Below are 14,554 nucleotides of genomic sequence, written 5' to 3' on the forward strand. Positions count from 1 at the left end.
CTCTCCTACTATTTATCATACCCCCACTATATTTTCTCTCTCCAACGACCATTAATATATCACCGAATTTATGATTTTCGGTTAATTCAACATATACTTTTTTCTTCCCTTTGTATGATATTGATTTTTCTCTTTTGATTCGAAAGAACGTTTTAGATTGACCCTCTCGATATGTGTTAGTCTAACTTTTTTCTCTCCTTGGTAAACAAAATAATTATGACAGGTACCCCTGAGGTTTCACAATATTCACATGGTACCCACGCGTTTTCCAAAATTCACCAAGTACCCCTGTGGTTTGGAAAAATACCTCACATGACCCTACCGTCAACTTTCTGTAAAATATAACCCTAAAAAAACTTAATTAACCTTAACTTCTACCCTAACCCTAACCTTAACCCTCCCACCACCCCTACCCCTCCCCACCGCAGCCCCTCCCACCACCCCTGCCCTTCCCCATCGCATCCCCTCCCCCCACCCTTCGTGCAACGCCTCCCCCACCCCCACCCTTCGCGCAACGCCTCCCCCACCCCCACCTCTCGTGCAGCGATTCCCCTACCCCCTATCAAATTTCGCGCTCCCCTCCCTCCATCCCCATCGAAAATCGACTCATGGAGTATTTAAATTGTCAAAATCGACTCAAGGGAGGCGTTGCGCGAAATTCGACGGGGGGTGGGGGAGGGGAGCGTGAAATTCGATGGGGGTTTGGGGTGGGGGAGGCGCTGAGTGAGGGGTGGAGGTGAGGGAGGCGTTGCGCGAGGGGAGGGGCAAGGGTGGTGGGAGGCGCTGCGATGGGGAGGGGCAAGGGTGGTGGGAAGGTTAAGGGTGGTGGGGTTTGGGTGGTTAAGGTGAGGCGGGGTTAGGGGTTAGGGACAATGACAGGTTAATTAGGTTTTAAAAGTATTAATTAAGTTTAATTAGAGTTAATTAGGATTAATTAATATTAATTAGGTTTAGTTAGGCGTTAATTTGGTTGATTTAACCTTAATGACTAACGGAGTTGACGATAGTTAGTCATTGGTATTCTGAGTATTTTTCAAAACTTCAAGGACACCAGATAAATTGTTGAAATTGCGAAGGTATCAGGTGAATATTGTGAAACCTCAATGTACCTGGTGAAAAAATCGAAAAAATTAAGTGAAAGGGGGAGCACAATATTGAGGACACCAAAACCTAGACTTGGGCATGGGGCGGACCGGGATTGAAATTTCCAGATTTTGTCCATGGCCCGGTTCAGGCCCACGGGCCGGGCTTGTGCCTACTGCGAGCTTGACTCGTGTTTTATGTTGTTTTTTTTGTATTTTTGACCGTTTTAGGCTAAAAAACTAAGGAAAGGAGCGTTCGGCCTGCGGGCCCGCCTACACGGGCTTGTGCCAGTGCGGGCCTAAAATAAATTTTCTTGATCGTGACAGCCCCACTACCTACGTAGTGGACAATAGACCGGCCCGGCCCATGCCCACCTCTTCCAAAACCTTATCTTTAAAAAACGAAAAAGAATTTTATTTGTCTGAAATTCTACCCTTTTAAATACGCACAAACAAAAAAGAAATAGAAAAAGACAAGAGAAAAAACCTGGGCCTTCTTCTTAGTTTTTGTTCTTGCAATTTCATTGCAATTTCGTAGTCAAATTGTGTTTATTTCTACTCCCCACATTTTCTCTCTCTTCATATCTTTTGGTCTGGAAATGGGTTCAGGCAGTAGTCATCTGGGTTCTCCTCCACCACGCACAAAAGTCAACCGTACCAAACAAAGGCTTGCCTCCTTAATTTGTGGTGCTTCTTCTAGTTCTCAGGTTTTAAAAACCCCATCTTTTACTTTTTTTCAATTTCAACTAATTAATTTGATCAACGCGTTTTTGAACTTCAGCAAGATCGCCACTTTTTGTTATATGCTGACTCTTGATTATTTGGTTTATGCAAAAGATTGAAACTTGAATTTAAGGATCTTCCCATTTTTAATCTTGAGTTTAATTTGATGAACCATGGAGTGTTTCAGGGTATGGATTAAGAGTAAAGTATTATTTAGTGGGTATATGTGATTTAAGGGTATTATGAGCTGATTTTAGAATTTAGATTGTATATTAAGTTGGGTAGTTTTAGAACTCAAGAAATAAGGTTATAGGAAAGAATTGGAATAATTCAGATTTTATTGGGAATTTGTGATTAATTGTGGATGATTGAGCTTTTTCTAGTTATAATAGTACTAAGCTGCTAAAATGTTTAACTTATCAGGTGTGCAATGTTGATTAAAACTAATATTGTGTCATTTTTTATTCATGTATTTTTGTTTTTTTTTGCTGAGTTTTGATGTTTATCATTGTCAAAAGGAGGATTTTATGAGTGTTAGATGAAGGGATTTTCTGATTTCGGAAGTTCGGCTGTTTGTTTGAGACTTTAAGATAGTGGTCCTTTCGTTGCAGGAATCAATACTTCAGTTATCATATAGGAGTAGCACATAGTTGTGAACTGTATTTATATTGCAATCTCTGTGCGAAGTGAGAACCTTCTGTGTAATGCATGCGGAGGTACTGATGCAACTCTTGCACTTAATGTAAGATGAAGATGTTGAGCCTGTTCTTTATCTATATAAACCCCCCCTCCCCCCTTTGTGATTTACAATAGTCTGCTTAGAGTGTTAATTGTGTCTTCCTTTAATTCATACATGCATCTTTGAGCATGACCTGAGGTGGCTGCAAATTTTTCGTAAAGTTTGAAGGCGTAAGCTAATTGATCCGTACCTGGAAGTTTATTTCTTTGAGCTAAAAGCTTTAATAGTTTGGAAACCTTACACTTTCACTGGCATAGTTCTGGCTGATGCAAAGAGAAAAAAGAGGTGTAGCTATGTCCATGCTTACTGAATTACGAAGTAGAAGTATATGACAACCAATTTGAACCGAGGCATTTAGCTCTATCTTCCACAGTGTTTTTAGTCCTTTCAAGTTTCAAGTATTGCGAGGTTGTGATTGTAGTCTTATAGTCTGGCTGGCTGCTGGATTTCCTTTGCTTGGGATTTTTCCAGTCATCAGTTTGTATATGTTACTTTTGATACTATACTTCATGCATACACTAAGATATGTGCTTTAGACCATGGCGGAGACAATAATTCAACCTTTTTCTCCCTTTGTTTAGAGTGAAGATTGTGCAGCTGGGTCTACATTAAATTCTGCAGATTACTGTCAACAGAATACTAACAAGTCTTCAATCCCTGTAAATGACTCCATTTCGACTTCTAGTGTGGGGACTGGATTTAGTAGCTATTCCAGTCCTAGATTTGGATCTGTAGCCTCGTCAGAGAACAGTATTGTAAGTAGTGAGTGTGCCTCTATTCACGACGATTCTCATGTAGAATCATCTAGTAAGAGGAAGTCCTTTCCAGAAGGTGATGAAGCTGTTCCTTCTTCTGGGATTAGGCCTGAAAGTAAATGTTGTCAGCAGAGACTGGTTGATTCTATTAATCCATCTTCTGCAGGGCAATTACATCATATAAATCATACTTCTAACAGACATGTGACCAGAGAGATTGATGACTTAATCGACTATACTAGTTCAGAGGTTTCACGTCCTAGTGGTTTGCAGCATGAGGAACTGGAACAACCTACAATTCTTGAAGAAGTAGGTGATGTTATCGGAAGGGGAAGTTCCGATTCTGGTCTAACTCCAGCTGTTTCTGACCCTAGCATAGCTTCTCAGTCACGTGGAGATGCAGCCATTGAAGAGGTGGTTCCTTCAGGATTAGAGCTCTTTGTGTCAGATGGGCCCGAAGCTCAGCCGGAAGGAAGTTTACTTCATGTTGATGTAGTGAGTATCTCCCCTAATCTTTTGCCCAACATCAACAATGAAATAAGCACCCATGAAGCAAGAAGAAACAGTAGAAGAATGTTTTGGGATACATTTTCAAGTCGCAATTCCAGACGACATGCTGATTTCCCCGCCATACTTCTCACAACTGAAGATTCTGATTTAGTGGGATCTCATCGCAGATGGCTTCTTGATATCGGTGATGACTTTTTTGATGACGGGGTGGGTGCTGAACCTTGGCGCTTTGGCCGCAGAAGTCGCTTTTCACATGATCGTCGCCGAAACTCAAGATCTGAGGTGAGCTTCTATATGCTGTCTTCTGGCTTTCTTTATTGGTTTTGTCGGTGTCACAACTGCTGATTGGGCACAATGGTATACGACTATTGAAACCCCAATGATTTTGGATCTCTTGTTTGCTGGATTTGCACGATTCACATTCAAGTTTGAATGTTCTTAAAGCAAAAGTTTTGCATGATAACATGAAGTGGAGAGCAATTTATGAGGATTTTCAAGGAAATGAAAGCTAGCCTTTGCCTGTAACTCATACACACGTTTATCTGTCTTGGAGGATTCAGATGTCATTTTGATCTGAAAAAAGTAACAATTGATTTGAACAATTCATATCCACTAACTTTATGGATTTCTGCTAGTCTTTTACCTCCTTCTGCCTCAAGCCCTCAACACAATCCCCCCCCTCCCTCTCCTTATTCAGTTCATGCTTTAGTCATATTGCTATTCTAGCGGTTTGCTTATTTCATAGAAATGTTGTCAACCCTCCTGCAGTTCTGGGATAGACTGCGAGGTGCTACTACAGAGACTAGTCGTCGTACGTCCTGTCCGTTTGATTTGCATCCTGATGGTTCCTGCACATGTGAGGTTGATGAAGAAGCTAGCGCACTTTCAAGCATATCTCGAATTATCCTGCTTGCAGAGGCTTTATTTGAGGTATATTTTTGTATAAATTCTTTTCTTGCTAACTTGCTGTTGTAAAAATAGCTCTGCAAAGACAGTAGATGGATAACAATGTGGGACAAAAAGATTAATGTGTTAATGAAGCTGTGACGTGTTAGAACATTGTCTTAGAGGCAAAATTCGCCCCGACTATGGTGCAATAGGAAGTGGTATTGCCCCACAGCTATTCCCCCTAATGTGCACTCAAATAAGGGAAATTAGGAACTCATAATGCTCAAAAATAGAGAGAGAAAATCAGTACAGCAGAGAGGAATAAGATAATATTTTCTGTGTGTTCCTGAGGGCAGCAAAAGGCTTGGTTTTGAAGCCAAAAACAAATCGTAACTGAAGAGAGATTTTAGGAGAGAAATCTGCCAAAATAAATCTGTCAAATCAAGTCAGAAAATTAATCCATAAAATCTCTCTGGTTTTAAAGAAATAAATCAGATTTGGGGGAGTAAATAAAGCGCTTCTAGTTTAGAGAGATCAAGAAGAGTTTGAAACAAGGATGATTCCATGATATGAAATTGCAGATGAAGAATTTTGCTACTAAATTGTCTTTGACACTTCACAGCTTCATCAACACGTTAATCTTTTTGGCTCACATTGTTATCGATTTACTGTTTTTGCGGAGCTATTTTTACAACACTTGCTACTGGAGTATGTCCATGCTAATCAAGTGTTTTCCACATTGTCGACATTGAGAATGCTAATCCTTTTACTTCATATCACTCGTTGGTGGTGAACTCGTGTATTGCTTTTTATATGCTCTCTTGATGCTGCCTTCTTGGAGTTGCTGATTCTAATTATTACGGTCTTTTGCTTGTTTGAGTTGGTGCCCCACTGTTTTGTGCTTCTTGTGGCACCTCGAGGCTCAATGAAAAATATTGTTTGTTTAGTAATGTATGTAATGCTACCTTTATACGCTCTCCGTCCCAAAGATGTTAGTACGTATTCCTTTTTTGGATTTTCCAAATTAGTTGCTACCTACCTTTTTTAGCAAGTGTTTTCTCGTATCTTTTTCTTCAAAACTGGAAACCACACCCATCTGCTCACTTTTTTCTCTCTATTTTTTTTTACTTCCGTGATTATTTTTACCAAAAGTTTATGTATCAACATGTTTGCGACAGAGGGAGTATCTGTTTTTGTTACCTTTGATGGAGAATTTGGGAAGTTTTTGAGTTGCTTTCTGATGTTAGAGTAGTGGCGGATCTATGAAGGGGCCTGGGTGGCACGTGCCCCACCAAAGAAAAGGAAATTTTGTTAACACTGGACATATTTGTCAGATAGGTTAAAGGTATTATCTGTGATATATTTTTGTTAAATTCCACTTTGCTGCAGTGGTTAGACCTTTGCACACATAGGACGCTTGGAACATTGACGTGTGGGTTCGATTCTTCTTGTAAACCTACTTTCAATTTTTTGTTTTTTTTTTTTTATTCTCTTGAAGCCTTATTTCTATTTTTTTTTCATTTACTTTTTGGCTATTTTTATTTTTTCTCTTCATTATTGCAAGTGTAGCCATCTATTTTGATTTTAAGTCCAATCGCAAGTCTTCAAGACTTCAACCATATATTTTCTTATAACATACATTTACTAGTTACTCCCTTGTTCTTAAGAAATGCACTAATTTTGACTTCATGCATATTTTATATAATAAATTTGACTTTTTTTATGTAAAATATTTCATTTGCCTCTAAATTTATATTTTGTAGTTTTTTAACTTCTTATAAACATTAGTATATATTATTTAACAGATAGATCATTTATTAAAAAGCGTGATCATCAAAGTAGTATTTATTAGACACCATAAGTGTATCAAAAAAATTAATGAAAGTGTGATAGGACCCCCCAAATACAAAATTCGGGATCACTGTGTTAAACATGATGCTTGTCTAAATTCAGAGCTGATAATTGTGTCTTCATAAAGGGAGATTATCTGCTAAAGATTGGGCCGAGTAAGATGAGTTATGTAAGCTATTAGTTGGTTAATGTCATTGGAGAATTTTGATTTAGCATGCCATTCACGAGGTAGGAAGCAGTAATCATGTGTAGGGAGTTGAGGAGGATGATGTGAAGCAAGAGTGTAAAGGATCATGTTCTTCTGCAGGAAGGCAATAATTTATGGGGGGAAAAGGATTGCAATTCCATTTGTGGCTTTTGTCTATAAATGTGCTGACTCTCAGGGCCATCTGAAGTTGATACATTTCTAAAGAACATTTGATACTTTTAACTATTAATGAGTGATTACAAGGGCCTCTAGACTCTTTACTACTCTCTCCATTTCTTTTTAATTTACTCACTTCACTTTGGGAGAGAACCAAGGAGAAATGACTAAAGTATGAAAGAGAAACTGAAAATTGAGAGAGAGAAACAAAAGAGTGGGTTAAAATATTAAAAAGTGAATGACGGGTGGAAAAAGAGGAGAAAGTAGATGTGATATGTTACCAAAAATAGAAAAACAACAGTGTTTAGATTAAAAAGAAACGGGCTAAAAAGGAAAGTGTGTAAATTAAAAAGAAACGGAGGGAGTATTAAGCATAATAGTCGAATAAGCCTATACTGACATCCTTTTATACGGGCAAGTTCTAAGTTCTAACAAAGTGGTGTCTTAGATTGAGAACCTGTTGTTGCTAGGTGTTCTTGTGTCACTATTGGCATAGGAGGTTTTCAAGGTTGCTTTTAGTATTCCAATTCAGTAATGTATAGATTATGAAAGTGCAGTTTATGTTAAATTGGTAATGACTTCTAGTCTTGTAGCAAAAATGAGCAACTTTCACATTGAAGGAAAACTAAGCAAAGAAATATTTTCACAAAAAAATTAATATTGTAAGAGTGATTCTACATTTTAATGAATTTGAAGATTTCCAATATTATTTTTCATTAAATATGTTATCATTAACTATTCATTAAATAAGTGAACATTTAGGGGTAAATCAGTCCCTTGAGTTTCTCTAATTGTTTTGTTAATGTGTGTGCAGCACTTGGAATACTCCCTTAGTTTCTAAATCCAACACAACATGCTCTCCATAATTTAACTTTGACCACTAATTTCCCTGAAAATGAACAATTTATAATATGTATTTAATGTAGTTTCTTATACAAACCTAATGGTACAATTTTATCGTTCTTATCAGTATAGTCTGAGAGAAATCAATGATCAAAACAATTTCTCGATTCGCGTGGCTTGTGTACATATATTATGAAACTGAGTAACTTCTATCATGAGAGTTCCTGAAATGCTGCATTGTTTTCCAATGGGATATAGCAGCAAAATATCAAGCTTTTTTAATGTTCTTGCTATTGCATGACATATATTAGCATTTTCAGGACTACATCTGGAGCATGTGAAGCTAATTCTTTCGAGCTGTTTAAATTCTTGAATTTGTTCTGCGGCATTTGTTCTGAGTTATGACTTACTTTTGGAGCTCACAGGGCTTGTGTGTTTTTCATTCAACCCTCTTATGATATACTTTTTTTTTGAACTTGGAAGGTTTTGGATGAAATTCATCGGCAACCGGACTCATTCTCACTGTCTATGCTTTCAATCCCTGCTCCTGAATCAGTCGTGGACTCACTTCCTCTTAAAACATATGAAAAACCTAGTACAACCGATCATGGAGAGGATGCAGATCAGTAAGTTACCACCACATTTGTTTACGTCAGCTTTCAGTAACATGCTTATATTTGAACCTTTTATGATATATGGTTAGGTGCCATATTTGTTTGGTGGAGTACGAGAAAGGTGATCAAATACGAGTTCTTCCTTGTCAGCATGGGTATCACATGTCATGTGTTGATAAATGGCTGAAAGAAATTCATGGGTACCATTTCCTCCCTCCCTCCCTCCATATCCCCATCTCCATCATCTATTTGATTTCCTTAATACTAAAACTTACATCGTTGCAGGATATGTCCGCTTTGTCGTGGAGATGTACGAGGAGGGGCCACGGAGGTCTCTGCATCCAGCTCAGATGCAGTTGTCACATGAAAACTTGTATATAAAGACTGTTTGGTCTCCTTCAAAGTAGTTTAAACATCTTTCCTATACCGAGTTTTGGTCGTACCTAAATCAATGTTAGTCCGACAGTTGACATTTTCATGTAAATATGAAGTCAGATTTGCAACAACAGTTGCAAAATTCTGTACACAGAACTTTACTTCTTTTTTTCATCAAATAATATTGGCTCCAAATGAAGCTCTGTATGTATTATAATCACTGCCGCGTCAAAAGCGAAGGCGAAGATGGGTGTGTTCTGCTGTTCTTCACTTGGATTCAGGTGTCCAAAGTCTTCATCTTGTATTGTATATAGTTCATTTCTTCACTGTTTCTGCTCCATATTTTTGCCTAGTTCTTTCGAGTAATATATGTAAAATCTAAGGTTATGTTATATTTCATGAGATTCAAGAACTTTCACTAGAGGTTTTTAAAGTTATCTCTAGTTGTGTTGCTTATAGAAATAGTAAAAAGTGTACACACAAAAGATGGAGAAGGGATTGCAATACTTCAATATACTTGTATATATAATGAATTAGAATAATCGGATAAAGAGTTATACATACAGATTAACCCTTACAAACATAGTTTTGTATAAGCCAAATCATGTTGTTAAGAACTAGAAATAGGAGTTTGCTTTAGAGTTTGCAGGAGAAACTCGATTAGGATGGCAATTCTCATCATCCTCAAAAGTTGTCCATCTCTTGGAGCTGGTATACCTCCTCTCCAACGTAGTATTACGCATATTCTCCATTTCTCCTACATGATCTTTAAATTCCTTCTTCACCACGTCCAACACCACGTCACCATATCGTTCACACCAAGACCTACACCCACAAACGCGTGCAACAGAGAGAGAGAGAGAGCACGTCGTTAAATATTGGACATGCATAGTCATGTATTATTCTGATTGTTACTGATCAAAATGTTTTCACTATATATACAATTTTTCTAGTTGAATTGAAGAGGCCTCACTTGGGAAAAAATTGCTTAAGATCAGACTTGTCAACCGGCAGCTTTGTGGAGATAGCATCCATTTGATCATTCCTACAGCAATGGCATGGAAAAAGTCACAAGAACAAGTAGTATGAGAAAGCAAATTCCAAACAAGAATGTACTTCAATGAAAGCACAAAGAAGTCTGTCAGAACTCAGAAACAACACATACGAAAACTGGAAGTTCGGATTTGTGCTTGACAGTTCTGATTGAATTCGCGACAGCTCCTTCTTTATGTTATTCCCTACAACCTGAAAATTCATTGCAATCTTGCATAAAACTGTGCTGCTTCTGAATCAGCAAAAATAAGTTTAGCTCGTAAAGAACTCAGTCTGACTAATTGAAAATCCGGTTTTAACAAGTAATGAGATTGTTATTGGCCTTATTGTTACCTTATCAATGTAAAAACCAGATGAAGAACCATCAGAAATAAGCTTTCTTCTAATCTGTTTAGTATCAGGACCTTGCATATAAACACCACTTACATCAGTTGATCTCTCACTAAGTGGCATAGGAGTTGTTTCACTTTCATCATCTTCCACATTACTCCTCTTCCATTTCTTCAACCCATCAAACCCCCATTGCTTCTTAGCTAATTTCGCTTCTCTTTCGTCTGATTTATCTCCTTGAAACAAAGCTCGAAACGCTCCCCTCTTACCTTTCTCCACTCCATGGCATTGCTCCTCACCAAATTTATCAGAGTCTGATGATGTTAGACTGATGTCTGACATAAAAATAGACTTGGTTTCAGTTTCACTCTCTTTGTGAGTGTCATTCCAAAATGGGTTATCATCTGGGGTTTGATTGTGATTACTACTTGCATTATCAACTGGGAATTGATTACTACTTGCAGCAGGAAGATCAAAAATACTCTTCTGTTCTTTGGTTTTCCCCAATTTTTGGAAAGACCCAAACCCGAAAACTGAGGCTGCATCTTTTATGTGTTTCACTGCTGATACCCCATGCTTAGATTTGTTCTTGGAGCTTGAATTATCCTTGTTAATCAAACTCTGCTCGTCCTTTAAATCAATAACCGACCATTCCTCTTCCTCTGATTTTTCTGGCTGTTTCTGTCCTCCAACGATCACGTCCCTCGCCTCGAGCTCGGCTCCTTGTACTGCTAGTCTCTGTAGCAACGGCCGTTTTGATGCATGGTAGTCCTCTGCAGATATGCATTTTGCATATAGCAGCTCCTATTTGGACAAAATAACTCAAAATTCATTGTCTAAATTCAAAACAGCTCACCCACATTTTAACATTTCTATCAGAATACATTAAAATGTGAGCTAAAATGAGATACTTCATCAGGCTTAACACAAATGTTAGTCGTTCTCTCTCTATTTGTTCAATGTGGGACAACTAGTCCCGACTCACATAACTAATGCAATTCACAACAACAATAAAGCCTTAATCCGAAAAAGGACTTGGGGTCGGCTAACATGAATCGTCATAAAAAAATAAAAAAGGCGAACCTGGAGAAAAAGGAGCTTATCCCTCAGAATAGAAGGCTGCTCATTGTGGGGTCCCTTAGAAGCGATAAGGGTATCAAGGAGGTGAGTTCTGAAAGCAGAAACTTCAGTTTCAGCTAAAATGCCTTCTTTTTGAAGACCCATCATATTCAGGATTTGATGGTATGAATTTTGCTGCCATTTTAGATTATCAGATTGTTGCTTTGAAAGCTTCTGTTCTGCTGCTGTTAATCTTCGCTTCTTGAAAGAGAAAGGAAGGATTGTTTTGCAGATTGAAGTGATTGAATCTTGCAAAGATGAGTAGTATGCTGGTGTGTATGTATATCCCATGTTTTTAAGTGTAATTTTTTTCTTAAGAAAAGAAGATATTGACAAGATTAAGTTTTAGATGGTGAGATTTTTTGGTGAAGGAGAGATGTTTGTTATGAATCAGAGTATTATGAAATGTTGATGATTTTTTTGGTGATGTTGATTTTGAATTTTCTTTCGGTTACCTCAACGGTTATGTGGAAATGGAAGTAGCCGTTGCAAATTGCAATAGTCTCACATTGGCGGGACCCTCACTCTTTTTTTCTTTCCCTCGTGTGTTTTGGGCATGAGAAGTTTGGGCCCAGAGACCGGGCTATGCATGTCACACCATGGCTCAGCTAGACACTGTGGAGATTTTTTTAATGTAGAGAGAGTCACAAAGGTAAATGATATAGACGAGATTTGTGTTGGAGTTTATAATAAATGATTGTGAAGGAAACTCAAGAGTTGCTTCAAAAGAGAATATGAAGAGTCCCACATTGATAGAATAATAGGTAGTGTAAGGGGTTTATATACATTACACTTTCTATACCCTTTGAGTTGTGTGACATAAGGACTTTTAGTGGGCATGTGGTGAGTGGAGTCACCACACGCGCGCCCGGTCCGGGCCAGGCCCATGGGCCTTGGGCCATGGGCCATGGGCCTTGGGCCTTTTCCCGGATTTCCTCCCTTAATGAGCCGTTATTTCCTAATTACGGGCCATTATCTCCTCCCACTAAGTCGGCTGGTAACCACGTTTTAACCCTATTATCCTTTTATAAATACGTAGGTTACTGTTCTCTTTAACACACAGAAAATCATAAACACCTTTTTCTTCCTCTCTCGAAAATATTCTTTCTGGGCAATATTCAAGATCGTTCTCAATCTGTTTTTCCATCTACACTGGAATCTCAGAGACCGTGTAACCCTGGAGGTTGATTGCTAAGAGGCCGTGTGTTGTAGCGGGGCAAATTCAACTTTAGGGCAGTGAATTCTTCACGCCACGGTTTTCAGATAAGTTAAATTTATATTGTTAGCGGTTTTAGTTCCTACATTCTAAAGTTGAATTTTTTCGATTTTTTTTTTTTCCGGAACTATGGCTGCTGATATTCCTAATGAAGGTACCCGTATTTTAAATGATGTTCCTATAACCAATCCCTTTGTCCCTGATATGTCAAAGTTAGAACCTTTTGATGGGAAAAACTATAGGATGTGGTCTGATAAAATGGAATTTTTCTTGGGTCAGATTGGTGTTGATTATTGTTTGTCTGTTGATGTTGCTTTGAAAATTCTGTTAGGGATTTCGTAAAAGAAATAAGACATGTCGTGGGATGTTATTGCATTATATGACTGCTTCCCTTTATCTGATTTATAGTAAGTCTAAAAATGCTAAGGAGATTTGGGATGGTTTGAATGCGAAGTATGGGACTGATGATTTTGGGACTAAAAAATATGCGTGTAGTCGTTGGTTGAAATTTTCTATGAATGAGAACCTGTCCTTGATCAAGTTCATGAGTATGAACATTTATGTGCTGATATTGTTGCCGAGGGTATGGCTATTCCTGACCTTTTCCAAGCCAATTGCCTCCTAGAAAAATTGCCTGCTTCTTGGGAGAATTTTGTTCATTCCTTAAAACATAGGCAGAAAGATTTTACCCTTCAAGAGTTAGTGTCCCATATAAAAATTGAGGAGCAGAACCGTATCCAAATAAAGGGAAAATCAGTTGATCATTCTTCTAGTTCTGCTAATCTTGTGGAAACAAGACTGCTGCAGGTAAAGGACCAAAAGGCAAAGGTCAAAATAGTTCATGGTACCAGGCAGAATAACAACAACTTCAAGGGAAAAGGCAAATTTAAGGGTAACTGTTTTGTGTGTGGTAAGTATGGGCATGCTGCCAAGGAGTGCCGTCAAAGGAAGGAAACCCCAGTCAAATCAAAGATGGCAAACCTCAAGCTAACCTTGTGAAGATGATGATGTCATTGCTGCTGTGGTGTCCGAGGTAAATCTGGTAAGCAATGTTTCAGAATGGATCGTGGATACTGGTGCAACCCGTCATATCTGTGCCAACAAAGAAGCGTTCCAGGAATACCAGAAAGTTCCAGAATCAGAGTGCATCTTCATGGGAAACTCAAGCACTGTGAGTGTTTTAGGCAAAGGAAAGGTTTTCCTGAAATTAACATCCGGGAAAACCATTGCTTTGCAGAATGTCCTGCATGCTCCTGATATCCGCAGAAATCTCATTTCTGGTTCACTTTTAAACAAAGCTGGGATTAAGTTATCTTTTGAATCTGATAAACTTGTATTAACCAGAAATGGTATTTTTGTGGGTAAAGGCTTTTGTAATGCTGGACTTTTTGTTTTGGATGTTGTTATTGATAATAAAAACTCTGCTGCTTCTGTTTATATTGCTGAGTCTGTTTCTTTATGGCATTCTAGACTAGGTCATGTGAATGTTGCCTCTATTAAAAGGCTAAAACAACTTAGTCTTATTTCTGACTTTAGCAATACTTCTTTTGATAAATGTGAAGTGTGTGTAGAAGCTAAGCACCCTAAGAAAGCATTCAACAAAAATGTGTCCTTTATTAGAGTTAGTCCATAGTGACTTAGGTGACTTTAAGAATTCCATGAGTAGGGGAGGAAAGAAATACTATATTAATTTTGTTGATGACTTTTCTCGTTATACTAAGGTTTATTTATTGAGTTCTAAGGATGAGGCAGAAGAAATTTCTTATTTATAAAGCCGAAGTAGAGAACCAATTGGACCTTAAGATTAAAAGGGTGAGATCAGATAGGGGTGGAGAATATGATGGTACTTCCCTTAAGAAATTTTGTGAGTCTAATGGGATTATTCATGAGGTTACAGCTCCTTATACCCCAGAACAGAATGGAATAGCTGAGCGGAAAAATAGAACACTTAAAGATATGATGAATGCTATGCTTATTAGTTCAGGTATGCCTACTAATATGTGGGGTGAAGCTATCCTTTCTGCTTGTTATGTCCTTAATCGAGTTCCCCATAAGAAGTTAGATAAAACTCCCTATGAATTGTGGAAAGGCT

General features: G+C 38.1%; 2 protein-coding genes across 3 annotated transcripts; one reads left to right on the forward strand and one right to left on the reverse strand.

The window, feature by feature from the left end:
• The first annotated feature begins 1,535 nt into the window (after nucleotides 1-1,535).
• Nucleotides 1,536-9,138, forward strand: LOC104901830 (hypothetical protein). 2 transcript variants are annotated; one of them, XM_019251387.3, is made up of 7 exons: nucleotides 1,666-1,789; nucleotides 2,417-2,521; nucleotides 3,126-4,091; nucleotides 4,578-4,739; nucleotides 8,239-8,381; nucleotides 8,459-8,569; nucleotides 8,655-9,138. In XM_019251387.3, the coding sequence occupies exons 2-7, from the start codon at nucleotides 2,510-2,512 to the stop codon at nucleotides 8,734-8,736; spliced, it is 1,476 nt and encodes a 491-aa protein (XP_019106932.2). In that variant the 5' UTR covers nucleotides 1,666-1,789; nucleotides 2,417-2,509; the 3' UTR covers nucleotides 8,737-9,138. The 2 variants fall into 2 exon arrangements, with proteins under 2 accessions (XP_010687756.2, XP_019106932.2); XM_010689454.4 differs by lacking the exon at nucleotides 2,417-2,521 and having other exon boundaries at nucleotides 1,536-1,789.
• Nucleotides 9,139-9,238: 100 nt separating this feature from the next.
• Nucleotides 9,239-11,686, reverse strand: LOC104901831 (hypothetical protein). The gene is made up of 5 exons (XM_010689456.4): nucleotides 11,211-11,686; nucleotides 10,131-10,931; nucleotides 9,910-9,989; nucleotides 9,718-9,789; nucleotides 9,239-9,569 (listed from the first exon to the last, which is right to left on the reverse strand). The coding sequence occupies exons 1-5, from the start codon at nucleotides 11,535-11,537 to the stop codon at nucleotides 9,362-9,364; spliced, it is 1,488 nt and encodes a 495-aa protein (XP_010687758.2). The 5' UTR covers nucleotides 11,538-11,686; the 3' UTR covers nucleotides 9,239-9,361.
• Between the last annotated feature and the right edge of the window lie 2,868 nt (nucleotides 11,687-14,554).

Source organism: Beta vulgaris, chromosome 8 (genome assembly GCF_026745355.1).
Source record: "Beta vulgaris subsp. vulgaris cultivar EL10 chromosome 8, EL10.2, whole genome shotgun sequence".
Classification (NCBI taxonomy): domain Eukaryota; kingdom Viridiplantae; phylum Streptophyta; class Magnoliopsida; order Caryophyllales; family Amaranthaceae; genus Beta; species Beta vulgaris.

Coding starts and splice junctions, on each gene's coding strand:
- LOC104901830 (XM_010689454.4), top strand. CDS start 1,682: ATGGGTTCAGGCAGTAGTCATCTGGGTTCTCCTCCACCACGCACAAAA. Junction 4,092..4,577: donor GCCGAAACTCAAGATCTGAG/GTGAGCTTCTAT, acceptor ACCCTCCTGCAG/TTCTGGGATAGACTGCGAGG. Junction 8,382..8,458: donor CATGGAGAGGATGCAGATCA/GTAAGTTACCAC, acceptor ATATATGGTTAG/GTGCCATATTTGTTTGGTGG.
- LOC104901831 (XM_010689456.4), bottom strand. CDS start 11,537: ATGGGATATACATACACACCAGCATACTACTCATCTTTGCAAGATTCA. Junction 10,932..11,210: donor ATAAGCTCCTTTTTCTCCAG/GTTCGCCTTTTT, acceptor TTGTCCAAATAG/GAGCTGCTATATGCAAAATG. Junction 9,570..9,717: donor CTTAAGCAATTTTTTCCCAA/GTGAGGCCTCTT, acceptor TTGTGGGTGTAG/GTCTTGGTGTGAACGATATG.